At 38.7% G+C, this 12,607-nt stretch overlaps 1 protein-coding gene across 8 annotated transcripts in view; it reads right to left on the minus strand.

Annotated features, from left to right (window-relative positions):
• The window catches only part of Epb41l5 (erythrocyte membrane protein band 4.1 like 5), a 126,431-nt gene extending 114,103 nt beyond the window's left edge, over positions 1–12,328 (minus strand). For 5 of the 8 annotated variants that reach the window (XM_047544363.1, XM_047544361.1, XM_047544362.1 and 2 more), the window contains exons 1-2: positions 12,135–12,328; positions 4,963–5,150 (exon numbers count right to left, since the gene is read on the minus strand). In XM_047544363.1, the coding sequence (XP_047400319.1) occupies positions 4,963–5,142 (180 nt within the window). In that variant the 5' untranslated portion in view covers positions 5,143–5,150; positions 12,135–12,328. Of the gene's footprint in view, positions 1–4,962; positions 5,151–11,672; positions 11,919–12,134 lie in introns of those variants that run through there. The other 3 variants (XM_047544360.1, XM_047544359.1, XM_047544367.1) reach the window with 3 other exon arrangements.
• Positions 12,329–12,607: the final 279 nt, after the last annotated feature.

Genomic DNA, 12,607 nt, shown 5'->3' on the forward strand with positions numbered 1-12,607 from the left:
GAGAAATGTCTACTTAAATCCTTTGCCCTTTTTTTTGGATACCAGGGATTGAACCCAGGAGTGCTTAACCACTGAGCTACATTCCCAGGTACCCCCTGGTTTTTAAAATATTTTTAGCTGCAGATGCTTTTTTTTCCCCCAATGCTGGGGATTGAACACAGGGTCTTGTTCTTACAAGACAAGCACTCTACTGAGCTATATCCTCAGTCCAGACCTTTATTTATTTATTTTTATATATGTGGTGCTGAGGATCAAACCCAGTGCCTCCCATGTGCTACGCAAGTGCTCTACCACTGAGCTACAACCCCGGTACCCCAGCCTTTTTTTTTTTTTTTTTTTTTTTTTTTTTAACTTTTATTTTCAGACAGGGTCTCACTAAATTACTTGGGGCCTAAGTTGCGAAGGTTGGCTTTGAACTCACCATCCTCCTGAGCCACTGGCACTACAGACATGTGTCACCACGCCCAGCCCTTTGCCCATTTTTAAACTGAATTGTCTCTATTTTAGGGTTATATCAGTTCTTTATATATTCTAGATAGAAGTTCTTTATCAGGTACATAATTTGCAAATACATTCTCTTATTCTGTGGGACAATCTTTTAACTTAATAGTGTCCTTTAAAGGTCAAAAGTTTTTGATTTTGATGAAGTCCAATTTATTTTTTTTGTTGTTGTTATTTGTGCTTTTGGTGTCATATCTAAGAAACTAATGCTAAGTCAAAGATAAATATGCATTTATCCCTTTTTTTCCTTGGCACTAGGGATTAAACCCAGTGGAGCTCTACCACTGAGACATATTCTCAGCCCTTTTTGTTTTTTTTTAAATTTTGGGACACAGTCTCACTAAGTTTTCCCTGCTGACCTGGTACTGTAACTCTCCTACCTCCCTCCCAAGTAACTGGAATTACAAGCATGTGCTACCATGCCTGGTGTACAGGTCTTTGATCTCTTTTTAGTCTATTCTGTACATGGTATGAGGTAAGGGTTCAACTTCATTCTTTATTATATGTCTAACCAGTGGTCCTACCATCATTTGTGATAAACAATTATTCTTTCCCCACTGAATGCTCTTGGCACCCTTGGGGAAAAAAACTGACCACAGATGTACAGGTTTACTATTTTTTTTTTAATTATTTAAAAAATTTTTTTACAGACTGCACTTTGATTCATTATACACAAATAAGGTACATCATTTCGTTTCTACAGTTGTACACAATGTAGATTAATACCATTCCACCAATCTGTCTATTCTTGTGCCAAAAGCATACCATCTTGATTATTTTTGCTTTGTTTTAAGTCTTAAAATTAGGAAGTGTAAGTACTTCTACTTTTAATACTGTTTTGGCTATTCAGGGTTCCCTGCAACTTTGTATGAATTTTAGAAGCAGCTTGTCAATTTCAACAAATAGATCAGCTGGGATTCTGGTGAAGACTGCCAGAATCTGAATCCTAACAACTTTAAGTCTTCAAATTCAAGAATATAGGACGGTTTTCTTTTACAGTAATCCCCTTATCCTCACAGCAAATGTTCCAAGACCCTCAGTGTATGTGAAACCACATACAGTACCAAATCATATATACACAAAGTTTTTTTTATATATACATACATTCCCAATGTAAAAGTTAGTTTACAAATTAAGCACAATAGATAGTAACAAAAATAATAATAAAACAAGAAAATTATAACTCTGGAACATTTCACAATGTTTTTGGACCACAATGACCCCAGGTAACTAAAATCATAAAAAGGGCTGGGGATGTAGCTCAGTGCAGAGTGTATGCCTAGCACGCATGAGGCCCTGGGTTCAATCTCTAACACAAATATAAAATAATAAAATAAAATCACAGAAAGTGAAACAACAGGTCAGGGGGACTACTGTATTTAAAAGTATAACTATATATGGCCTATATAATTTAAAATCTTTGGCATCACTATCAGTAAAGCATGTATATAAAAGTCTATAGATTAGTCAAATATTTCATATTGATTTAACACTTAGAAACTGCAAAATCTGACATGACATACTATTTACTTAATAAAACTAAAATTCCAAATGAATTCAAAGAGTTTACTGCAGCATTTTAAGAGAAAATTTAAAAACCAAAGAGTTAAAATTTTCTCTGATGTCTCTATGATTCATTGAAAGGTATTCTCACTGTATTTAGTTGAAAGAAAGAGCAGAAAAAAAAGAAAGTAAATTTCCCCAGTTATCAAAAGGAAGGAGAGCAGGAATAAGAAAATGATCACTACTGCTGGTTAGTGCTACACACCTGTAACCCCAATGATTAAAGAGGCTGTTGCAGGAGGATTTCAAATTTGAGGCCAGCCTCAGCAACTTGGTGAAGCCCTAAGCAACTAAGCAAGTTCCTGTCTCAAAATAAAAAATTAAAAGAGCTTGGAATGAAGCTCAATGTTAAAGTACCCCTGGGTTTAATCCCCAATATTCCCAGCCTCCCAAAAATGATCAATACCATTAATTTGAAGTCCACAGATTATTTAAATTTCTCCACGAAATCACAGAGTTGGAGAGCAGCTCAGAGCTAGAGCATTGCCTAGCCATGTATGAGACCCTGGGTTAGATTGCTAGCACTATAAAAATAAATACTCTTAGTTAATCCCTTATATGTTACCTGGCAATCATCTTAGTTCCATGCTGGTTAGCTATAATCACTAGTGACCTTAATCCTAATAGGAAAAGAATATGTGCTTCATTCAATTTCCAAAATCAATTCTAAATTCCCAGAATCATGCTAGACTAGTTGAAAAGCTAAATCAGAAAAAAATAAACTAAGTTTTCCTTTTTTAAGAAATTAATATTCATCTGGCCTATCTTTTCCTTTACTAAGATGATTTTACTGGCATGGAAATGTCCTTTTTATATTCAAGCAAGTATCTAAAGTTAGGTTACTAACTCTTAAAATTTTAACAGCAGGACTAAAAAGGCTATTGTTCTTATTCCACAAGGACTCAAATCTAAAACTCTGGCTGATTCACTGCAACTGTCTTGTGACAAGTCAGCTAGTATTTCTGCATTTGATCAAGCATCACATACACCCTACTGAGTATGCCACACCTTAATCTTAGGAAAGGATTCTAGACCAGTCACTAAGACATTTGTTCCACTACTTTCTAGCCTAGAGTTGTTTCTCTTCTACGATACACTGCCTTTTCAAAAAGTTTTACAAATTCTCCTAGTACCAGTCTATCCATCAACAACCCTGCAAGTTCATACTTCAAACATTAGGTAATAGGAAACCTTTTCCAGGAACCAGTAATCTCAAGCTTTTGAACATGTATCTAATATTTTAATGGATTAGTACACAAAACTCGAGATTCTTATCAAATAAGAAGTGAATATGAAAACTATCTTAAAGAATCTCATGTTGGAATGTCTCAAAAATCCTCAAGATGTCCTAATAGAAAGAAAATTTAGATGCCGTTGTTTTACAGCATCAAAAACACTAAAAATGTACAGACTAATATATAAAAAGTACATGATGACTCCAAAACACTTCAAGAAATTATGAATCTTTGATTAATTTTATCATATTCCAATATTTTTAAATGTATAAGGCAGGGCTGGCCTTGTAGCTCCAGTGGTATAGTGCTTACCTAGCAAGCATGAAGCCATGAATTCAATCCCCAGCACCCAAAAAAACAAACAAAAAAATGATGTGTAAGGTATATTCCAAATTATTTAATCTGAGAAGTCTTTGAAACAAATTATCCAATTCCTTAAACTGTGAGTTTAAGGCATTCCAGAGCCTATTTAACTATTATAGCAACATCTAGGCTATAGTCTTGCCTCAAGAGACTTTCAAAATTGAATTTCAGGTATATAAGTGGGTACTAAAAAAAAAGTTTGGAGGGAGGAAAGACATCAAGGACCACCCAATGAAGCTTATGTCAAATCACACAAACATACACTAAGTTTCTGAAAGTAGGACAAAGACATTTGAAAGAGATCTGGTATTAGTAAATAGCTCAAAAAGAAACTCCAATGCCTCCCCCGGCACCCCACTTTTAAAAAAAAAAAAAAAAAAAAAAAAAAGCCTATAAGGAATAAGTTAACCCCTTTCAAACACAATGGAGTGTTTCACACTGTGAGTTATGATGATGTATTTGGAGCTAGGAGGGAAAAAAAACTACTTAAAACACAACTACAATTTTAATATCCCTTCCTGAAATGAAGACTAGTACATTAAAAAAAAAAAAAAAAATCTATAATACAAGCTACTCTGGGAGCAAAGAGATAGGCAGTTAGATCTTAGTGGTAAGAAAGTCCTTTATCTCACTTCATTTCATTAAAATTTCCAAAGTACCCAAGACTGTAGAGGAAGTGCCTATTTTAAGAAAAGCAAGAGGTTCACCAAGTGCCTTGGTATACTCCTGTAATCCCAGCAGCTCAGGAGACTAAGACAGGAGGATGGCAAGTTCAAGGCTAGCCTTAGCAACTTAGCAAAGCCCTAATCAGCTTAGTGGGGACCTCTCCCAAAATAAAATAATTTTAAAAGGGATAGGGATGTAGCTCAGTGGTAAATCACCTCTGAGTTAAAATTCCCAGTGTGCCCCACCAAAAAAATTAAGTGTTTAGAAAGTATAAAAAACTAAAAGTTGTAGAGCACACATGTAAGTATCACTATGGTTCCCAAAGACTCTCACTGCTTTAATAAATGCTTAACAAGGACCGTAAGAAATCCATTAGATTATACTATTTACTTTTACCATCAAGAGCACTCATAAACAGGCATAGTTTAATCCACGCTAATAACTGCCCTATCGCTTAAACATTTCACGTAACTGACAGTTACTCCAGAGAGTATTAGTCCAAGTACTTTTGGTCTAAGGTTACCTGATTCATTACAGTGCCTGATGTATACTAACCCATACTGTCTAATTCCCCCAAAAAGTTATCAACAGAAAGCTCAAAGAAAGAATTTGCAAGCTTGCAAGATCCACATACCGGTAAATCCACACTAACATCAGTACCATCCAGAAGGGACACCCGACATGTGATGATGGACTTTGAATCCCCAGCTGCAGGGATGTGTGTGGCAGCTCGCTGTGCTTCTCGGAGTCGTTCCTTCTCAGCATGTTTACGCATTGACCGGCGCCCGAGAGTTCTACGGAGGAAGCTCAGCATTTCTGTCACTATAAAACCAGGGAGAACAAAAATCAGGAGAAAAAATAACTCCATACTACTTCAAGTCAGACAAATGGTATTATCTAATTAAAGTCCTAAGGACATTATTTCAAAAAGATTATAATTGGCTGCTCTTTAAACATACATCAAAATATCATGTTGTATACACTGAATATAATTTTTATTTGGGCTGGGGTTGTGGCTCAGTGGTAGAGCCCTTGCCTAGCATGTGTGAGGCATTAGGTTCAATTCTCAGTACCACAAAAAAAAATAAAGAATATGGAGGGAGACACCGAGATTAGAAAGTTAATTTGTACTATTTCAGCCAACCTATGAATGTAAAAACTACCCTGTTGCCTTGCTGTGGTCCACCCTGCCTAGAGTGGAGCAGACACCTGTCTTAACACCCACCCTCAGGAGGCAATGGAGGTAACTTTCTGGTTCTTTCATTTTATTCTTAAATCCAGCACAGTCTTGTGGCGGTGGCCCACAGAGGGTATTGTGGCGAGGTGCCAGTGTGCAAAGGGAACGTTAGTTTTTCCACTGGATCTGATTTGCTGCCCATTTACTTACACGTGTACTGTATTTGTTTACAGACTGTAGGTGGATGTAGGTGGACTGTAGGTGGATGTTGGTTGAATAAACATTTAACCCCTCCAAATAAATAAATAAATAAAGATATCACGTCCATCTACAACTGAAAAAATAATTTTTATTCGTCAATAAAAAATAAATTTACTGGGCTGGGGTTATGGCTCAATAGTAGAGCACTCGCTTAGCATGTGTGAAGCACTGGGTTCAATTCTCAGCACTGCATATAATAAAAATAAAGGTCCATCGACAACTAAAAACATTCTAAAAATCTTTTAAAAAGAATAAATTTACTATTAAAAAATTAAATTTTTGGGCTGGGGACATAGCTCGGTTGGTAGAGTGCTTGCCTCACAAGCACAAGGCCCTGAGTTCAATCCCCAGCACCGCAAAAAAAAAAAAAAAAAAATTAAAGTTTTTAAAGGCATATATAAGACAGCCCCATGGTTTGCAGTTTTCTAAATTTACTGGACTATTTTATGAGCTCACCTGACGAGAAAAGGCAAACCTTAATAAGATTCATCAAGCCTTTGGATCAATAAATTATATGTACAATAGTCAAATATTCCACAAACACTGGAAAATAATGTTAAATACCACTGAAGTGTAGTGTAATGATTTAACAATTCCAAAGGAAGTTCTATTTCCTTTCTAAGCACTTAAGATAATATGAAAATAATCACCTTAGGTTAAAATACAAACATAATTCAAACACCATGTTTCATCTTAATATTTTGTTTTAGTTGTAGGTAGACACAATACCTTTATTTTCATGTGGTGCTGAGGAGCAAATCCAGGGCCTCACACATGCTAGGTGAGTGCTCTACCACTGAGCCACAACCCCACCCCATCCATGTTTTATTAAATATTCTATTATTTAGAATTTTTCTTTCTTTTTCTCACTATGCTGCCCAGGCTGGTGTCAATCAAACTAGAGTCAAGCAATCCTTCAGTTTCAGTCTCTGCAGTGTAGCATAAGTTGTGTGCCTGGCTCCACAGAATTTAAATTACTACCTAACAAACATTTATAATATCATACTACTTTAATGTTACTTGTTTCCTTATCTCTACTAAGAAAACTAAAGCTAAACAAAATAGTTAAAACAGATAGATGTCAGGAACTTTAAAAATACAGTACACTATTCTATATTTAAAAATACCAAATACAGGGTTAGAAACACCATAAAAACAAAGTCACCTCACTAAAAGAGTTTGAGAATAAGTATATAGGGCTTAACCAACAAATAAGATGATTATTAATTGCAGAAAAAATAAGTTACACAGAAAAGGTAAAATAATCACAGTACAGGACATGACTTAGCTACTAGATCTTACAATACATTCTCAATATTGATCTAATCATAACCATAAACATTTTCATTGAAAATGCCCAAAGAAATACATTATAAAAACACACATTTGAATAATGATTGGATTGTCATAACCAAAGAACTTCAGTCACTTTTTGTATTGATGTTTAATTTTTAAAAAGATCCTTATCTCTTAGAGATACGTAAATATTTACATAAGAAAAGATGTTTTGCTGGTATTTAGATCAAACTAACACAGAGAAGTCCTGACAGAGATGAAACAAACTGGCCAACAGTTATTGAAACCAGGTCATATGTACATGGGGGTTCATTACAGTCTTGTGACTCTTTGTATGTTGAATTTATTCAAAATAAAAAATTTTAAAGGAAAAAATGTTCAAAATGCACTACAATTTTGTGTTTCCTAGGAAACTAAATGTAAAATGATTTTTCTTTCACATCATCCTGACACCCTGAGAACTGATTCACTACATGAGTTAACCTGTGAAAGAAAAAAGTTTTCAGATTTAGAATTTAAAGATTTTTTTTAAAGTCTCCGGCCTAGGCTGAACTTCCAATTCCTGGATTCCCACCTCAACCTCCCATGTAGCTAAGACTATAATCTCCTAGCAGGTGCCACTGCTCTCCAAATAGTTAGAATTTTAATATCTTCATTTTTGAATGATGAAACAATTAAAAATAACAAGTTTATTTTTCAGAAATATGAAAGTGCTTACCCCAAAAATTACAGATGCAATAAAGATTTAAAGTGAAAAAGAAATAAGAAAGTACTAGTACATGTTAGGCAGGCAAGCACTCTACCAGAGTCTTACTAAACTGCCCAGGCTGGCCTCAAATTTGAGATCCTGCCAGACCTCATAACCTACACACTTATAATCCCAGCTCCTTGGGAAGCTAAGGCAGAATTGCATATTCGAGACCATCCTCACCAAATTTACAAGTTCCTGTCTCAAAATAAAAATAAAAAGGGTTGGGGATATAGCTTAGTGGTGGAGCACCACTGGGTTTAGTCCCCAGTACTGCAAAAATAACCAAACAAAAAAACACTTGTACTCCTCCTGTCCCAGCCTCCCAAATAGCTAGTATTATGGGTGTATACCACCATATCTGGATAGGGTGAAGGGCTTTTAAAGAATCTGGAAAAAAAAAAAAATTAAGGATTAATAAGCAGTTTAGTAAACAATTATTACAAATCATTTAGATAAACATCACAATTTTTTAAATGGGCAAGATAAGAAGAAACATGTCCTAAAAGAATAAAAAAAAAAAAAAAAAAAAAAAAGACTCATTGCCAGGGTCAGAGGCACATGCCTATAATCCCAGCAACCCAGGAGGCTGTAACTGGAGAATCACAAATTTGAGGCCTGCCTGGACAACTTAGATGCCATCTCAAAATAAAAAATTTAAGAAAGGGATTGAGAAGCTAGGGATATAGCTTAGTGATAGTGCTGACCTAGCATGAATAAGACTCTAGATTCAATACCCAGCACCACAAAAAATAAATTTTAAAATTAAATTTTAAAAAGGCTGGGAGCCAGGCACAGTGATGCACACCTGTTATCCCACCAACTAAGGAGGCTGAGGCAAGAGGATTGCAAGTTCTAGGTCAGCCTCAACAACTTAGCAAGGCCCTAAGCAACTTAGCAAGATTCTGTCTCAAAATTAAAAAACAGGGACTAAGAATGTAGCTCAGTGGTTGAGTGCCCCTGGGTTCCAGCCCAAGTACAATTAAAAAATCAACAACAACAACAAAAAAAAATCATAAAAGAAGTTGACATGTTTCAGACATGATCTAGTGGGAGACTGTTTGCCTGGCATGCTCAAAGTCATGGTTCCATCCCCAATGCCAGGGGGGAAAGAAAACTTTGTAAAAGAGATGTTCAACAAAACCCCCCAAAAAAACAAATTAAAAATTAAGATAGGGCTGAGGATGTGGCTCCACGGTAGAACACTTGCTTAGACTGTATAAGGCACCAGGTTTGATCCCCAGCACCTGAAAAAAAATAAAAGACAAAAGCTGGGCACAGTGGCCCATGCCTATTGTTCCAACTAGTACAAGGGAGGTTGAAACAGGATGGGTTGGGACCAGAAGTTCAAAGACAGCCTGGGCAATATAGTGAGACCCTGTTTCAAACAAATGAACCAACAAAAATGGATATTGCTTGTCATTAAAATTTAAAGTAGTCAATGTTAAAAAAGGTTGAGAAAAACAATCACTTTCATAAACTGTCCTCTTTGAACGGGTTTTTAAACATGCAATTAAAAAATTTAATGTGCATATCTTTGCATTCAGCAATTCTATTTCTGGTGGATGGTCAAATAAAACAGTCACATACGTGCTCTATTGTAGGAATAAGTACTGTTCAGGGTGTGATTTAGGAAATTTTAAAATGTCCATCAGCACAGCACACAAAGAGTTGTAGTACATATAATGGTATATAATACAGTTCTTTTAAAAGTAGAGTTGACTTAAATATTGATAAAATTCGTAAGTGAGGGGCTGGGGTTGCAGCTCAGTAGTAAAGCACTTGCTTCACACGTGTGAGGCACTGGGTTCATTCCTCAGCACCACATAAAAAAAGAAATAAAGGTATTGTGTTCATCTACAACTAAAAAATGTATTTTTAAAAAAAGTAAATGTTTAGTGGTTTATGAAGAAAAATCTTTTTAAAAATTTACAAGTGAAAAATCTAACCAAAAAATGAACATATTATTCCACATTAAGGGGAGGACACACACACACACACATGTCTGCACATACACAGGGACTGGAAGGATAATGCAAACTGTTAAATAAGGTTCTCTCCAATAGGGTCAATCTTGAGCTCTTATGAATACACAAATATGTCATTAGGCTTTTATCATTTTTTTTAAATGATAAAATGTATTGCATGCCTATAATTCTAACTATACAGGAAGCTAAAGCAAATGGATCTCAAGTCCAAAGTCAGCCTGGGCAGCTTAGTGAGACTGTTTCAAAACAAAGAATAAAAAAAGGCTGGACATAGCTCAGAAGTAAATTACCCCTGGGTTCAGTCCCCAGAACGGGGGTGGGGGGTGTTGAACCAAGAGTGGTGGTGGAATGCACCTGTAATCCCAGCTTCCTGGGAGGCTGAGGCAGGAGGATCACTAATTTGAGGCCAGTTTGGGGAATTTTAAGACAGTCTGACCCTGTCTTAAAATAAAAAAGGGCTCGAGATGTAGTTCATCAGACCCCAGGGTTCAAGCCGCAGTACATTAAAAAAATTTTTTTTTCACTTTTTCACCATCCCATCCACACTTGCTCAATTCCATTTTTTTTTTTACACTGCAGCCAGTGAATTTTTTAGCAACCACAAATCTGATTCTTGTTGCACTCTAATAACCCTATCACCACACTACTCCCACCTGCCTGTCCACTCCAGATGCTCTCTGCTCTAGTTGTCAGCGGTGCCCAAAAGTCTTGATTATGGATTGTTTTCATGAGTTGTTTCATCTTTCTGGAATAATCTTTTCCCACTTCTCTCTCCTTCTGCTCCCCCTTCAGGCAGGTATCTTCGGATTTACAGTTAATATGTCTTTTCCTTAGGAAAGCACTCCCAGGTTTCTGAGTCTAAATTAAGTACCCCTATTGGTACTCAGGCTTTTCTTTATGTAACAGCTAATAAACGTTACTGCTTAATTTTTTTAAACTGGTTACTTTCCCTCCTAAGAAACAAAGATTAGGACTTAAATAACTCCCTAAATTTGATCCAACACGCAGAATGGCAACATGCATACTGGGCACACACTATTAATAGGATATAGGAGAATTTCTAGATGGTAAAGTTTCAAAAAAGTAATAAAATTACTAACTTTTGAACAATAAATAAGGGTTTCCTTTTCAATCTTAGAAATGCAACTGAAGTAATCGTTTACTACTTAAATTAATAGAAGTTGCTTTAAAAAAGCACATCCAAGATGAAACGTGTATACATACGTATGACTGATGCACACAATATGGTAAGCAATTACTTAACAAAACAATATGCCAATTTACAGCAAATGCCATGAAAATATCACTATCTTTTGTCTCAGTAATCCCAATAAAGAAAACGTCAACGAGTAATTCAACAGCAGCGAAACTGCACGTATCGTTCTCTAATGAAGCCTGAAACGCTATTTATTTAAAAAAAAAAGGGGGGGGGGGGCAAAGCGTCTGCCTTGCATTCGCAAAGCCCTGGGTTCGACCCCCAGTTCCAAAAGAGACAAAAAAAAGAACCCCACTTAAAAAAAAAAAAAGATCCTGTGAACTATCTTACTCCAAATAACCCACCTATGGTACGTGGAACTCAGTAACTGGTTAGTTATGTTAGCAATAAGGTTAATGGAACTATGGGTTGCGTCAGAAATGTAGTCATGTTTACTTTTCTCCTAATTCTTAAAAAAGAAAACAAAGCAAAAGCTTTGAAACTAGTTTAAAATACTTGCAAATGGCTTAAGAGCTATATCTTCTAGAACGGAATTCACCAGAGTAACCATAAAAACAGAGACCGATACAAGAAACTTTACCCAGCAGGAGCCCCTCGTTCACTCGCCAGGGCGGGGGCGGGGAGGATGCCTCAGCCCTCCCCAGGACTCGGCACACACCTGCCTCGCACAATTTCCAAGTGGCGGAAGTTTTTCTCAATTACAATCAGCCTGACGCGTCCATTCGCGCGTCTGTTCCAGGACCCCGACGCGAACTGGAGGTGTTCCCTTACCCGCCACTCTCCCCTGGCCGGCCGGCGCGCCGCTACTAGGTGCCCGGTGCCCAGTGCCGCCCCGGGCGGCAGGCTCGGGCTCCGGAGCGCGGCCGCCGGGCAAACTTGAACACCGCCGCGCGGCGCGGTATCGCCCGAAACTCCGCCGCCCTGCCCCACCGGCCGCCGCCGCCCCTCCCCTCCGGCTGGCTTCTCGCAGTGCCGGCCCGGCAGGGAAGGCCCGGGCAGCCCAGCATGCCGGCGCTGCCCCCACCCACCTCGCGGGGACCAGGCCGCCCTGGGCGAGGAAGGGGTCCGCGCGCCGGGAGGAGCCGGCTGTGCAGCCGGGGCCGCCGGGCCTCACGCTTACCTGGGATAGGGACGACGGTGCGACGGCGTTGAGGGCGCGGGGCGCCGGGGACCGAAGGCGAGAGGCCCCAGGAGAAGCTGAGGAGGGGGCGGCTCCTCAAGCGACGCCAAGAAATGGCGGCCCACCGCGCTCGCCCACCCTGCGCTAATCTCCGGCGGACCCTGGCCGCTCGCCGGCCCGCCCCTTAAAGCCCCTCCGAGCTCCGCCCCCGAGGGCGGGGCGCTCCGCTCTTAAACTGGCAATCACACCGCCCCGGAAATCAATCCTCCAGGAGAGCCTTGGGTTAAACCGGCGACGCTGGGCGGAGCTGGGCAGGAGCTGACTGCCACCTCCCAAGAGCCGCTGCCGAGCCCGTCTGGCTGTCAGACCGCACCTGCCGAGTGGGTGCACGCAGGCAGAGTTAGTTCTATCACCAAGGTGGCTGTCGCTACCAGCGTGATGCCATTAGGTGCCTGGAAAACTGGCTGCTGGAT

This window comes from Sciurus carolinensis, chromosome 3, assembly GCF_902686445.1.
Source record: "Sciurus carolinensis chromosome 3, mSciCar1.2, whole genome shotgun sequence".
Taxonomy (NCBI): domain Eukaryota; kingdom Metazoa; phylum Chordata; class Mammalia; order Rodentia; family Sciuridae; genus Sciurus; species Sciurus carolinensis.